The 16,803-nt window shown below is 38.1% G+C and overlaps 1 protein-coding gene across 4 annotated transcripts in view; it reads right to left on the bottom strand.

Annotated features, from left to right (window-relative positions):
* Positions 1-16,803, bottom strand: part of AP1G1 (adaptor related protein complex 1 subunit gamma 1) — a 102,477-nt gene that overhangs the window by 57,231 nt on the left and 28,443 nt on the right. For all 4 annotated transcript variants that reach the window (XM_059876569.1, NM_001191436.1, XM_005218489.5 and 1 more), the window contains one exon: positions 1,708-1,911. In XM_059876569.1, coding sequence (XP_059732552.1) covers positions 1,708-1,908 — 201 coding nt within the window. In that variant the 5' untranslated portion in view covers positions 1,909-1,911. The remainder of the gene's footprint in view (positions 1-1,707; positions 1,912-16,803) is intronic.

Genomic DNA, 16,803 nt, shown 5'->3' with positions numbered 1-16,803 from the left:
CGACCTCTGTAGTTTCTCTTTAAAAAATGCCGCCTAGATAGACTCGGAAAACATATTTTATTTAAATATGTCATAGAAATGAATCTTAGACATATATATAAAGTTCCTGTACAAAATGAAATATCACCAAAGTCTACCCTATGATTTTAAATTCAGAGTTTGTCTTTAAAGAACAGCCTTAGGAGTATACAAATCTACTGTTCTCATGATGTTAACAGCAGCACTCTCTGAGTGGAAGGATTAGGAGTCTTTCCTCCACTTGACTATCTAACTTAATGTGTCTACTTAAAATCAACCAACAAGAATACATGAATAGCTATCTGTTTTATACTAATTATGTCACATGCTACATGGATAACCACCTAGATCCATTTCTGATATGGCAAAAGCATATAATGTTTATTTATAGGAGACAGCTGTTGCTTTTGATTGCCTAGTATCTGGTCCTTTCCTCAGATATTAATACCTCAATTTTCCTTTGGGGAATTAACACTCTCCCACTCTTAATCATGAATTTCTTGAGAGGCTGATCTCATTTCCTGCCCCAAAATGAGCATAAAAGTCACCCAAGTCAGCCTGGGAAGATTCAATCCCATTACTTTTTTAACTCAATGGTGCGGGTATATTCTTCCACTGAAGTTAGTGAGCTGAACAGAAAATAAACTGATGGCCATCTTTCCTGACAAATATGTCAAAACATTAATAATATTATTGTTGAATAATGCAAATATGGGTGGTATTTTTTCTCTTTGTACCTAGTGTTGCACATTCTTTCATTTTACTTTTTTTACATTCTTTCAATTTTGCAGTCTTTTCCTTAGAAAGACTACTTAGCACACAATTAAATTTTCAAGTGAAATAAAATTTAATAGCATTCATAAGAATAAAAAAACAACCCACTACACCCTTCTCTGTAGCTCAATCTCCCTTACCATGTATAAAAGTGGAAAGAAGAAAGTACTTATCACCAAGGCTATCAGGCCCAGACTGGCTGTATCAAGCAATATGTGTTTTGTTTTTTTTTTAATAAATATGTGTTTGTGTGTGGGAGTGACACAAGAGGCAGACCTGCACAGTGGCTATAGCTATCAAGGAATGAGATTAAGGACAAAATCCTTAAATGCCATTACCTGGCATTCATCAAATTTCTTTTACTTAAACACAACTGTCAACAGTGTTGGTAGTGTTATAATATTACTGCACTGAGAAAATAATTAAGAAAACATTTAGTAAACTTTTCTTAAAAGTGTACTCATCATAGTCCAGAATATGTGACAGAACAATCACAACCTACCAGTTAATCCCAGTCAATCTTTAAACACACTGCCACCATCAAAACATACTCTAATCCACATAATTACAGAGATTCCCAATGGAAAAGACAATTGATGGCAATATCATGCCTTCCCAGGTCAGCAGCTTTCTCTCTCAATTCTACCCTCAGTTCCATAATAATAAGACTACTGGGACATCAAAAATATCCTGTCCTCCTTGACAGGAAAGACTAACAGTCCCTGACCTACTGACATTAAAATAAGAGTACCCTTGTTAGCCTGGAAGAGAGCATGGCAAGCCACTTCTTGCCTGCAGAATCCCCACGGTCAGAGGAGCCTGACAGGCTACAGTCCATGGGGTCACAAAGAGCTGGACTGAGCGACTAAGCAGAGCACAGCACCCTTTGCTAGATGTGGTCTCACCCCAGCCTACCTGTCCAAAGTGAGCAGGGTAGCCCAGCATGTGCATATATAGTAATTTTGCCACATTCCGACACCGGTATGTATTGTCTTCTTCTCTAAAAGATGACCGAATTGCAGCACACTCTTTCTGGATCATTTCTCGTTCTTCGGCTTGGGTTCGGGCTGTCCGGATGGTCCGGATCAGCTCCCGCAATCTGATGGGGGCTGGCATCCTCTGGATATAGAAAGACATTAAATAAAGATGTTCACATTTATTTTCTACCAAAAGCATACACACAACTTTCCACACACATTTCTGATTTTTAAGAATTTAAGAGTTGTTAAGTCCAGTAATACAATGTTCCAGCAAAGCAATTACATACAAACCCCTCAATTCATTAAATTTATGTAAAGAACACTAATAAAAATGTTAAGTGGTAACTAAAGCAAAGTAAGAAATAAAATACACTAACAATGAAAAGTCTATCACTAATATCAAAATATCTTAGGAACTAAATCAAGCCAAATCTTTACACAATCCTTAAATTAACGAAAGGACTATGCCTAACCTTAAAGAAGATAGGTATTTTCTGCTCAACTGTCGTTAAACTCAACATAGTTCAACAAAGTATGAGATGAATACTGAATATCATAATCAAAGCTCAACTCAACAAAATAAGAGATCAGGAGAAAAGATCAAATATCAAACTTAAACACCTATCTGAGAAACATAATCATCTCAGTATATCCTAAGTACTCTTTGAAAATGTGGCGGAAAAAAAACAATAAACCAATCTCAGCAGACAAAACCGTCAACTGAAAAACATGCACAACCTAAAAGTCAAGAATTATGTTTTATTAGTGAAGGCTATAGCCCAGAATACAGCCTCTCAGATGGGTCTTTCAAAGTAAGGAGGAGCCAGGATACATAGGTTTTGCTGTGAAAAAATAACAAACATGTAGTTGAACATCACAAGATGACTGCTAATCACAAAAACTGACATCTCAAAGTAATAATTTTAATGCTTTTGTATGTTTGACAAGATTCAAGAGTCTGGGCTTACTGAAATGATTCCTTTGCTATATATCTTAACTATCCAGGGCCAGGATCCTATTTTTCTCCATCCAGAATTCCCCTCAAGGTGCACCATCAGGGGCAGCTGCACAGGCTGATGTCTTCACAGTCATAATATTCTGTGTTTACTGAAATGGCAGGCAACATTTTTTTGTCCAGAAGACTACTAGTGTCATGAGAAAAAATAAAAATTAACCCTGCACCCTAACCTTACACAATATACAAAAATTAACTCAAAATGGGACCCAGAAGGAAATCTTTGGAAACGTGGGTTAAACAATGATTTAATATATAAGAACAAAGCACAAAAGAAAAATTAATAATCTGGATTTCATAAAAATTTTGAACTTTTACCCTTCAAAAGATGTCATTATATCCTATCTTACAAAGGACTTGTATTTAGAATACATAGTCTTATAACTCAAAAATAAAATAATCATAGTTTAAAATGGGGAAAAGATTTGATTAGACACTTCTCAAAATAAAATATATGAATGGCCAACAAGCACATGAAAAGATGCTAATGTCATCAGTCAACAGAGAAATGTAAATTAAAACTATTAAGGAGATATCACTCTACACCCTTAGAATGCCTATTTTTTAAGCAATAATTTTAAGCAATTTTAAGCAATAATATAGAACAAATGAACTTTCACACATTGCTCACGGGAATGTAAAATAGCTCAAATACTTTAGAAAACAGTTTGGCAATTTCATATAAATATACACTTAGCATATGATTCAGCAAATCCACTCAGTGTTTACCCAAGAGAAATGAAAATATGTGTTCTCAACAACACATGAACAAAAATGTTCAAAGAAGTTTCATTTATAACTGCCAAAAACTGGAAACAACCCAAATGTTCATAAACAGGTGAAGCATGACTGGCATACCCATATAAAAGTATACTTGTCAGAATAAAACAGAACCAATACACAACCCACAAGGGTCTTAAAAACATTCTGCTGAGCAAAAGAAGTAAGACCAAGAGAGCACATATTGTATGATTTCACCTATATGACACCTTTAAGAAAGACACATCTCATCTACAATGATGGAAAAGAGATCAATGATCACCTGTGGGGAGAGGGACTGGACTGGGCAGCAAGGAAATCTTTTGGGGTGATAGAAATGGATGTATACACTTATGAAATTCACCAAAGTGTATACTTAAGATAGGTGCATTTTATTTTATACATATTATACCTCCATGTTAATAAAAATTATAGAATTAGACAATCATTACAATCACCTTCAGTACCTATTAGCTGTGGAATCCTAAACCAATAATCTTCCATGTTGCTCTAATCTAATAAACCCGTAGGATATCCCACTCCAATCAGTTCACTATGGTATCATCCTCAAGGTAGGGATGGTACGTTAGGAATTCAGAAAAGTTCCCTAGGTATTGATAAGCTCCGGCATACCGGCCCTCTTAAGACTGTGTGTCCTAAACTATACAAAACTACCTGTATAATACCATTTTGTCATTTTTTTTTTTCAATTAAAGATCTGATTTACTCAAACATCTGAAAACATTCTACAATGAAAACTGTTATCAGATGCTGCCTGTACTATGCTATGGACCATGCACATACTGCCATACTGTTTTCAGAAGACTTGAAATGCCCATGATTGGTAGTTTAAAAACTGTACACCTGATGCAGAAGGAAGACAATTTAATGTTTCATCCAGATCCAGAGGTGCAGCAAATTAAAGGACAGCTCCAATCGGCAAACAGATATCTCACAATGGTCTCCAAGAAGAAACAGTTGGCAATAGACAGTTCAAAAGTGCTTCTCCAAAAGGTGGATGGTTCTCTAAAGTTTCAGGTTGCAACCCTTGCAGAAGACACTGACGCCCAACACACTGACTTTCGGTCCAGGAAACATAGGTCTTCCCGGTTCCACGTGGCTGGGGAGCCCCTACCAATCATGCTTCTGTGCTGTGACTAAAAGGGTCCTCTGGACCGGGCAGGGAGCAGGTGAGGCCGTGCACCATCAGTCATAGTGGATGGCAGTGTAGAAGATGATCCAGGTGACCATGAACAAGGTAAACGATGTCATAAACCCTTCTTCTGTGAGCTCCCACGTGCCGCGATATTCTTCCTCGTCCATCTGCAGGTAGTTGCTGAAGTAGAGGTACACGACACCCACGTTGATCAGGCAGAACCCAGCTATTGCCAAGAAACCTCGCAGTGGTAACACTCCCCAAATGACACCTAAGACCACAGCAATGATCTGTCAGAACCAGTGGATCACATCTAAAAATTCATCCTTGTCTTCCCAGGCCGTGTCGCTCCACAGCACCTTGCTCCAGACAGGGCCCCACTGGCCTGCTGCCCGCTGCTCATCCCCCGGACGCACCGCCAGGACGGGGCCTGGAGCGCCTAGGCCAATCTAAAAGGGATCTGGAGTCGCAGGTCACAGAGCACTGGTCGGCAGTGGAAGCAACAGGCTCAGCAGATCAGTTCAGCAGCGCCCCTCCAGCTGCCTGCGCTTGGCTAAACCCATTTTGTCACTTTTTAATAGAACTATTTGCAGGTTAATGTCTGTAGCTTACAAAGCACTTTTACGTTTATTATCTTCATTATTTCATTTGTCCCTTACATCATTTTAAAATAAGGATGGAAAATCACTATCCTCACTTTGCCTTTGAGGAAACTTGGTCTCAGAGCAACTATTCAACACTTAAGGTCACAAAGCTGGCAAGTGACAGAGCTAGGCACTTAAACCTGGTATTAAGATGCAAGAAGTTCTTCCCAGTACTTCAAAAATAAATATTGTATCTATGTGAAATTATATGATTGCTAGGATTTGTTTTAAAGTACTCCCAGGGTGGAGAAGGAAATGGCAACCCACTCCAGTAATCTTGCCTGCAAAAGTCCATGAGCAGAAGAGCCTGGCAGGCTGCAGTCCATGGGGCTACACGACTGAACATGCATGAGGAAGGTGGAAGGAGATGGGGTGATAGCATTAAATAAGTAGAACTAAAAATAAATAAATAAATAAAATACTCTCGGGGGAAAAACATCAAGGAAAGAGAACAGGAGGGGGTAAAAATGAAACAAAATGGGCAAATGTTGATTACTGATGAAGGTATATGATGAATACATGACAATACATTATATTATTCTCTATTTTCTTGTGTATTAGAAATTGTTCATCACCAAAAGCTTTTTAAAAATCAAAAAGCTTCAGCAAGGCATCTAAGTCCTTAAAATTTTCATAACAAAAAATATTAATAGAGGTCCATATAAAGAACTACTACTTTCACAATAATCATAAATATCAATGACTTTAGGACAAAACAAAATCTAAAGGTAAGCAAAATCAATGTACTACATACTTACTTTCAACACAGCTAAATAAACTAAGAAAAGTGTAAAGATATTACAGCTCTGAAAGATCAAGAACCAAATGTAAAATCAGGTGTTGACCGTCTAAAGCCCAGTAATTGCATTTTCAAAAAGAATCTTATTTACTGTTAACCTTAACTTGGTGTGTGGGGAACAAGAGACATCTAAAATCAATCAAGGGCTTCCCTGGTGGCTCAGTGGTAAAGAATCTGCCTGCCAGTGCAGGAGATAGGTTCGATCCCTGATCCAGGAAGATCCCACATGCCGCGGAGCAACTAAGCCCACGCGCCACAACTACAGAGCCCGTGTTCTCGAGCCTGGGAACTGCACCTACTGAAGCCCGTGCACCCTAGAGCCTGTGCACAGCAATAAAAGAAGCCTCTGCAAGAGAAGGCCGTACACCACAACCAGAGAGTAGCCCCCGTTCTCTGCAACTAGAGAAAAGCCCATGCGGCAACGAAGACCCAGCAAAGCCAAATAAAGAAATAAATAAAACTACTTTAAAAAAATCAATATCAATGGTTATACTCTGCTAGTAAGTAACTTCTCTCTATAAGACCTCTACAAAGCCAACAAAGACTATCAGAAAAAGCCTAAATCTAGTCCCAAAATATGGGGGAAATCACAGAAGTTTAAGACAGCTGAGAGAAAAACAAGTTACCTTGAGCAACTTCTCAGCTATCAGCCTCAGAGTCACAGAAATATAGTTCATGCCACTAGCTTTTTTCTCTAGTATTTTTTTTTTTTCGCTACACTGTGAGGCATATGGGATCTCAGTTCCCCACCCAGGGATGGTCCCTTGCATTAGAAGTGTGGAGTCTTAACCACTGGACCACCAGCGAAGTCTCAATGCCCTTAGCTTTGTAAATGCTAGGGGGAGAAAATGGAGGATTCAGGATGTTAACTACCTCGTACAAGGTCACAGAATTAGTCACTAGCCTTACTCATATCTCATGATTCCCCCATTCAGCACTCTTCCTCCAATACTAGGCTGCCTCTAGCTTAGAGAAACACAAGATTTTTTTCCCTTGGGCTGTGACAACTTACTACTACTTGATTTCTTTCTGTATCACAAGAAAATATCTTAATAGGTGTCAACTGAAAAAATGCACGACATAAAAAGTTGAGAACTATGTTTTATTCGGGGAATTACTGAAAACTATAGCTCAGGGCTTCCCGGGTGGCTCCAATGGTGAAGAGTCTGCCTGCAGTGCTGAGGACCCAAGTTCAAGCCCTGGGTCGGGAAGACGCCCTGGAGAAGGAAATGGCAACCCACTCCAGTACTCTTGCCTGGAAAATCCCGTGGATGGAGGAGCCTGGTAGCCTGCAGTCCATGGGGTCGCGAAGAGTCAGACACGACTGAGCGACTTCCCTTTCACTTTTCACTTTCATGCATTGGAGAAGGAAATGGCAACCCACTCCAGTGTTCTTGCCTGGAGAATCCCAGGGACGGAGGAGCCTGGCGGGCTGCTGTCTGTGGGGTCACACAGAGTCTGACATGACTGAAGTCACTTAGCAGCAGCAGCAGCAGCAGCAGCAGCATAGCTCAGGGCTTCCCTAGTGGCTCAGATGGTGAAGAGTCTGCCTGCAGTGCAGGAGACCCAAGTTCAATCCCTGGGTCGGGAAGACCCCCTGGAGAAGGAAATGGCAACCCACTCCAGTATTCTTGCCTGGTGGGCTACAGTCCACAGGGTTGCAAAGAGCGGACATGACTGAGCGACTTCACTTTCACTATAGGCCACGGATACAGACAGATCAGAGGGAACCTTCCAAAGAGATAAGGGAGGAGCCAGGACATATGAGTTTTGACCGGCGGGAGGCAAAAAAACCAAAAACATGTAATCAAACAAACATCACAAGATGACTGCTAATCACAAAAACCAGACATCTCAAGTTAATGATTTTAGTGCTTTTCTGTGTGTGTGAAAATGCCAGAGTCTGGGTTTATTGAAGTCATTCCTTTGATCCGCATCTTATCTGCCAGTATTCTCTCTTCTCCATCCTGAATTCCCTTTAGGGTACACCACCAGATGGCTGCAGTAGCAGCAGTGGCTGATGGCTTGATGGCAGGAAACACTTGTTTACTGAAACTCTTTTTTTTGGTTTACACAGGCATGAATGAAAAAGTAAAGGATTTAGTATATTTCAGAATATATTCTAAGAACAAAACTAAACAAAAAGTTCCGGTTCCAGTGAAAATGGGAGTAAACAACACTCCATGGAGTCCTGCCTCTCTCCTTCTGAATGCAACTATAAATCCTAGAAAAAGTACACGCCACAGCTACCTGAGGACTCTGCAAAGCAAATGACAGTGAGCAGACTAAAGAAAGCAAGAGGAATTTGAAGCTACATCAAACTGGCAAGAAGCTGTCATTTTCCTCCAGTGTTGCCCAGCTTGTACCCAAGGGAAGCCCCAAATCTGGAAGTGCTCAGTGGGTACAGAGAAGAAGTTCTAAGAAAAACCCTCTCCTTCTGGTCCAAGGAGCAGGAAAAGAAAGATAAAGGACAAAGGAAGAAATTCTGTTTCATGTTTTCCTTCCCTCTCCCCTGCCCCGGGGTAATACCGCTGGTGGCTGCTGCAAAAAAGCAATGGCAGTACCCTCCAGGCAGGCACCTAAAAACCGGAAAAGGGAAACTCCTCTCGACCAGAGGAGCTGAGACCCTACGAGCAGGCAGTAATCTCTCCCTATCCTCTCACTGCTTGATGTGAATTCACCAAGAAAATATAACAATTCCAATTGCAAACATACTCAACAATAGTGTTAAAAAATATATGAGACAAAAAGTGACAGATATGAAAGGAAAAATAAACAAATCCTCAATTATAGTTAAGAGACTTCACCATGTTCTCCAAGGATAAAACAAAAAACTTGAATGACACTGTTAACTGGATCTAACGAATAATCTACAGAACACCCCAACCAACAACAGAATGTACATTCTTCTTAATTACAGAACATTCACCAAGACAGACCATGTCCTAGACCATTTGGGGGAAAAAGTTAGGGAATTCCATAGTAGTCCAATGATTAATACTCGGCGCTTTCACTGTCTGGGGTTCAATTGCTGGTTGGTAAACTGAGATCCCACAAGCCACACAGCCAAAAAAAAAAAGTTAATAAAGTTAAACGAATGGAAGTTAAAAAAAAAAAAAGGCCTCTGACCATAATGGAATTAAAAGCTAACTGGAAAACTCTCCATCTACCTTGAAATTAAACAATACATTCCCAAATAATGCATGGGTGAAAAAGGAAGTATCAAGGGAAATTAGTAAACATACCGAACTGAACAAAAACATAAACACACATCAAAATCTGGGGTATACATTAAAGCAGTGGTTAATGGGAAATGCATAGCATTAAGGACTTACATGTCAACAATCTAACAGCTAAGGTTCTACTTTAAAAAAAACTGGAGGGAATTCCCTCATGGTCCAGTGGTTAGGACTCCTTACTTTCACTGCTGAGGGCATGGGTTCAACCCCTGGTCAACCCTGGTCAGGGAAGTAAAGTGAAAGTCACTCAGATGTGTCCGACTCTTTGCAACCCCATGGACTATACAATCCATGGAATTCTCCAGGCCAGAATACTGGAGTGGGTAGCCATTCCCTTCTCCAGGGGATCTTCCCAACCCAGGGATCAAACCTAGGTCTCCCGCATTGCGGGTGGATTCTTTACCAGCTGAGCCACAAGGGAAGCCCAAGAATACTGGCGTGGGTACTCCATCCCTTCTCCAGAAGATCTTCCAGACCCAGGAATCGAACTGGGGTCTCCTACATTGCAGGCGGATTCTTTACCAACTGGGGAAGCCCCCCAAAAATGGAACGCTTCATGAATTTGAGTGTCAGGGAGCTAAAAAGTAAATAAAAATAACCCAAAAGAACTAGAAAAAAGTAAACAATAAACAAATCAATGAAATTAAAAACAAAAAAAAGTCAATGAAGCCAAAAACTTGTTGTTAGAAACAATCAATGAAATTGATAAACCTCTGGCCAGACAATAAGAGAAACAATACAAATTACCAATATTAGGAATGAAAGGAGATATTATAACAAACATTAAAAGGATAATTAGGTATTAGTATGAACAACTTAATGCATATCACAACTGAACATACACATGCAAAAAGAGAAAGAAAAAAACCTGAACCTTGATCTAACTCTCACACCTTATTAACTCAAAATGGATCCTAGATCTAAATATAAAACATATAACTATAGAACTTTTAAAGGACAAAGGAGTAAACCTTCATGACCTAGGGTTAGGCAGAGTTCTTGGAGGTTATACCAAAGGCACAATCCATAAAAGAAAAAAAATGATAAAACTGGATTTTATAAAAAATACACAACTTTTACACTATGAAAAACACTGTTAAGAAAATGAAAAGACAAGTTACAGACTGGGATATTTGCAAATCACATATCAACAAGGGGTGTGTTTATCTAGAACACAGACACAATTCTCAAAACAGTTAAAAATGGACACTTTACCAAAAAGCTATAAGAAAAGTAAATAAGCATATTTAAAAGATGCTCAACTACATTAAGCATTAGAAAAATACCAATTAAAACCACAATAAGATAACTTTCTTGCCTGGGAAATCCCACGGACAGAGGAGCCTGGCAGGCTATAGTCCATGGCATCACAAGAGTTGAACCCAACTTAACGATTTAACAGCAACAACATACACCTATTAGAATGGCTAACACACCAAGTGCTGGAGAGGATGCAAAGCAACTGGAACTCTCTTTCACACAGTGCTGGAAGGCAAGCAAAATGGTACTGCCACTCTGGAAAACAGTTTGACAGTTTCATATAAACTTACAACATACACTTATCATACGACCCAGCAATCCTACATCTAGGAATTTATCATAGAAAAATGGGGCTTATGAGGGACAGGGAACTAACAGGGGCTCTACTGAGCTAAGCTCCATAGACTTGAGTACCAGGTTGAAAAGCACCTGGTACTTTTCAAACCCAGGCAGTTCAGAAAGGGTGCCTGTCAAGCTACAGCCATTTTGGACTTCTAAACAAGTGAACTGAGACTAAGAGGGTAATGCTTTATATACGTGGAGAAGGCCAAGGACAAATCTTTGAGAACTTGTATTTCTCTTTATTTCTACCTTAGATATGTAAGAAGGTCTATTCTAAAAATTGAGAAAAACAAAATGTCATGTCTGTGTTTTGGCCAAGGCACCAAAAGGAGGGAGTCACACCACAGCAACTATGCACTGGAAGCAACAGTAACTGAAGTCAAAGAATTACAAGTGAAGGAAAAATTACTGGGGAAGAGAATTGGGCCCAGTAAGCTAGCCTCTCCTCTTGCCTGCTCCCCAAGTCTTCTTATATTAATAAACCTTAGCGACTATGGTTTTATATTTTGAATAAGAAACTTCTTAAATCGTTCAAACAAAAACTCTTAACATGTTGAATATCCCTCAGACACAGTGTCTATAAAGAAAAGAACAGATTTAAAAGAAATGTTAGTGCCAAAACAGTAAAAAGAAGATCCTAGTACTTAACCACCCTTGGTGGCCCAACTACCTACAGCAAGCCACTTGACTTCTCTCAGCCTCTCTTTCAGCAGTAAAATAAGGGTATTGAATAAATACTGAATACTGAAAACTGAAAAATTAAAATAAATAATAAAGAGTATTGAATCAGCTTTAAAAATCTATGAGAACAAATATTTAATGATCATACTACATATCATTCTATTTTCAGTCTGTCTATTTTAAAAGCATCATTCTTTACAAATCAAAGGTAGCCTCTTCAATTGACTGCTTGTACAGTCAGGTAATTCTGTACAAGGAAAAAATAAGTTAAACCAAACTTTAATAATGAGCAAAATATGATATACTATACTTAACATTAAGTTTGAGAATTCTGAACTGAGAAAGCAGCAAGATCAAGGTCTTTAAACAGAAAATGAACAACAACAAAAAAAGTTGAATAGCTGAAGGCCCATTTATAAAACAGAGACTACAATATCATAAACAACATCAACACATCAACATAAGCATCATTTAAACCCATTTCAAAATGGAAAGGGAAAATGTAAAAAATACAGAATCAGAAGTTAGCTTCATGTACCTCTTCTTTTTCTTCCTTGTTCAATTCACTTAGTCACACTACCCCAGAGATGACCTAAGTAACAGGGAAACATGTTAATGTTATACCAGTAAGTGCCAATCACTCATTGAACAAATATTTGCTGAGCCTTTGCTATGCCAGGCATTGTAATAGGTGCTAGGGACTGGCAAGGACATAGCCTCTATCCTTAAGATCTCAAAGTCTACTGAAGAAAACAGATTTTTAAATTCCAGCCACATAATAAAAGGCAAAAATTGCTAATCAATGACAGAACACTGTATTTATGATAAGCCAAATATTGTCATGGCCAAACTAACTCAATATATGTAGACATTTTTTTCTTTTTGAGCGATTTCTGAATCAAACAAATCCAAAATCCCATACATATGTAGAAAGAGGTTTGTAGCACAGTCGTTTATTCACTCAGTCCTGTCCGACGCATTTGCAACCCCATAGACTGTAGTCTGCCAGATTCCTTTGTCCATGGAATTTTCCAGGCAAGAATACTGGAGTGAGTTACATTTCCTGTTCTAGGGATCTTCCTGACCCAGGATCAAACCCTCATCTCCTGCATCTCCTGCACTGACAGGTAGATTTCTCAACACTAAGCCACCTGGGAAGCCCCTACGTAGCACAGTACCAGTACTCATTCAAAACCTTTAGGGGAGAACTGAAATAAATTTTCTGGATTTTAGAAAGGTAATATAGTACCTACACAATACGTTATAATTTGCCCATTAGGTCTGGAGCATCTGTTCTATTATCAAACAATATTTCTGCAGTAACACATAAGAATATTCACACCAAGGAGAGAAATAAATACTATAAACAGCCTCGCATCTGGTCAGATCAGACTTTAACACCAAAAGAATTATGAAGAACGTCTTTTGGCAATTTCAGGACTGATAAGAGATGATGTACCCTTATTCAATGACCCTATCACTGTTTAAAACAACATAAAATTACCTAGGTTTATATGCCAGCTCCACAACCTATTAGCTGTGTCCTTGTGTAAATGTCTTAATCTCTCAGAATCCAGTTTCCTCATCTGTAAAATGGGGAGAGTATCTACCTCAATGGATTGTTACAAGAAACAAACCAGAATACACATAAAAGTCTTAGCAAAGTGCCTAGCACATAGTAATCACTAAACGAATGTTGGCTACATGAACAAATCATCCCTGAATAAAATAATCTTGAGTAAAAACAAGTCGCAGAAAGACACACAGCATTAATATTTATAAAAGTTTAAAAGACATTAAAGTATGTGTTCTTTAGATCTACTACAAAAATGCAGTAAGAGTATATGTGTAACTGGGGACTGCCCTGGGGGTCCAGTGGCTAAGACTCTGTGCTCCCATTGCAGGGGCCTGGGTTCAATCCCTGGTCAGGGAAACAGATCCTGTATCCCGCAACCAAGACCTGGGGCAGCCAAATAAATAAATATTAAAAAAAAAAAAAAAAAAAAGGAGTATATGTACTGTTGAATCACTTTGCTGTACACCTAAAACATACCTCAACTGTGAAAATGCAGTAAAAGAATAAGAATGTGTATGCCAAAGACAATCATCTGGGGAAGAGGGGACTCTGACTGGGGTAGTACACAGGAAGCTTCAGCTACATTGGTGGTATTTTACTTCTTGGACTAGGCAGTAGGTAAATGAATGTTTATTATTATTTTCCATGTGCTTTATATCTGAAATATTTCTAAAAATTAGATTCAAATACATCCATGTATTAGACATATGTAATGAATGCTGTAGACCACATTACCTACTTTAATTATGATGTAGATTTCCTTTTTTTTTCCAAGTGTTTACTTGCTTTTCAAATACTCAAAAACCATGAGATTCCTCAACATATAACAGCTTAAACACCTATCATAAAAAACAATAACTCTATCCTTTAAAATAAAAACGTAAGAATATAATGTATAGTAATGACTCAGCTATACAGAACATAGCTGAGAATCCAAAACACATTTTTATAATCTCATGCAGCCAACAGAGAGATTCACATCAACACATATCGACCCAGAACATCTACTTTATTTGCAGGTTCTTATTCAGCTTTTTCCAGAATAGAACAAATTAGAAAACTGGAGGAAAAACTGAAGAGAGTGGGAGCCAGGAGAAAGTTGTTTTGGGAAGGGACACTGATGATAGTTAAACTGTCACCTAACAGCAAGGGGAAGAAAAAAAACGGTTGCAAAACAAATAAAACTTATATCTAACTGAAGCAAGCATTCAAAAGCATAATAGCAAGTTTTATAAATTCTGGAGATCTGCTATAACAATACAGTGCCTGCTGCTGCTGCTAAGTCGCTTCAGTCGTGTCTGACTCTGTGCAACCCCATAGACGGCAGCCCACCAGGCTCCCCCGTCCCTGGGATTCTCCAGGCAAGAACACTGGAGTGGGTTGCCATTTCCTTCTTCAATGCATGAAGGTGAAAAGTGAAAGGGAAGTTGCTCAGTCGTGACCGACTCTTCTCGACCCCATGGACTGCAGGCTACCAGGCTCCTCCATCCGTGGGATTTTCCAGGCAAGAGTATTGGAGTGGGGTGCCATTGCCTTCTCCGATACAGTGCCTATACAATATTATATTGTGCAACTGAAAATTTGTTAAGAGGACAGCTCTTGCTGTACTCTAAAAAATACAAATATTCTAAAAATTCCACAATCTAGAAAAAAGCTTGTGCCCTTTATCGATTTCTCTTATTAAAAATTATAGATGATTAATCAAAAAGGAAAAAACCAAATCACTGATAAATCTCTACCTTTGACTTCCACAATAATTACCTTGATTTACAACTTTTTTTTTAAAAAATCCAAAATTAAAGCATTTATCTTATACACACTTAAGACACACACACAGCATAGCAGTCTGAGGATACTTAGTGTGCTAGTAAAAAGTCTTCAACTCTCCCTGAAGTCCTAAGAATATTAATAAGTTAAAAACAGTACCATATTCAGTTTTTTAAAATAAGACCATGGCTCATCAAGGAATGGCTTATAAAGATCAACATTTAACATTTAAGGCAGAAGGTAGAAAAAAACTGAATATAAAGTTATATCCTAACTCATCAAATCATATACATTGTTGTTTAGTCGCTAAATTGTGTCCAACTCTTCACAACCCATGCACTGTAATCTGCCAGGCTCCTCTGTCCATGGGATTTCCCAGAGAAGAACACTGGAGTGGGTTGCCATTTCCTTCTCCAGGGTATCTTTCCAATCCAGGGATCAAACCCAACTCTCCTGCACTGGCAGGCGGATTTTTTTACCACTGAGCCACAAGGGAAGCCCAAATTATACATTAAATATATACAATTTTGTGTATATCTCAATAAAGCTGCCCTAAAGACTAAAGCTAACAGTTACATGAAAATAAAACAGTATCCATGGAATAACCAATTTCTAAAAATTATATAGTTCAAATACTGTCCACTCTCATTCATTTAACTACCTGATCCATCAAAGACTGAGAAAGATATATTTAAGTCTATTACCATGATTATGTTTTGTCAATTTCTCTTGTTACGTCTAACACATTTAGTATTTCAATGGTTTCAGTCAATGCCTAAACATCCACATGTTTTATATGTACATGCTTGCACATATTTTCAAAATAAAATGTCCCTCTTTGTTATCTTTTTAAAAACTAAAAATAAAAAGTAAAACACTTATTACGACAAGGATGAAAAACAAACACAAAAAAATTAAGTCTGATTTGTTAAGGAACAGGAGCTGTGGACAAATGTATTCTATTTTATTAATGTGTTCTGTTTTATTAACGTATTCTATTTTTAATAAATGTATTCTATTTAATAATTTAATAAATAAGGATGAAAACAAAAAAGGAAGTATGAAATTCATTTTGGAAAAATTTTTATCCAAAATGGTTAAACAAAATTGGGTTTTGAAGCTTAAAACTAAATTAGTATTATTTTACATATCAAAGTAATCAAAACTATAAATGCTTCATATAGAAAAGAAAATTTTTAAATAGTAGAAGAGACCAGGGAAAAAAAAGACTGCAAATGTTCCAATTCACCTAAATCTTATCCCTAAAATGGGGAAAATAGTTACTTTCCAAAGTTTCCACAAAACCCTTTGTGGGATAAAACCATCAATACCATCTCCAAGCCATGATCACATCTATTTTTTTCTCTGAAATACCTATTTTTCCCACTCACATATAAGCTCCCTAAAGCCTGATTCTTGATTATTTTATTAATCCTTATATTCCCCTTGCCTTAAAGAGTAGGAACTGAATAAATAATGCATTTATTGAATTCTGAAGAGTAGAAGAGCCTTATTTAAAGAAAATGTACTTGTCCTTTCCAGAGAATACAAAATAACGTGCACTGGATCCTCACTAACAGCTATAGAAAAGGCATCAGGACTTGACCCAGTCCTCTATTCTATCATACTTATTTAACTTTCTTCCCACTCCTGACCTCACACACTCTGGCTGTGAGCGCTGAGCTGACAGCCAACAGTCAAATACATAAAGGGTGGGATTCCCACTGCTATCTGATTCTGCTTCCTCTAAACTTAAAGGTATTTGAGCTCTAAATCTAAAAAGAAATTCCAAG

The sequence above is a fragment of the Bos taurus genome, chromosome 18, assembly GCF_002263795.3.
Source record: "Bos taurus isolate L1 Dominette 01449 registration number 42190680 breed Hereford chromosome 18, ARS-UCD2.0, whole genome shotgun sequence".
Lineage (NCBI taxonomy): Eukaryota > Metazoa > Chordata > Mammalia > Artiodactyla > Bovidae > Bos > Bos taurus.
This window is presented reverse-complemented; position numbering and strand designations above follow the sequence as displayed.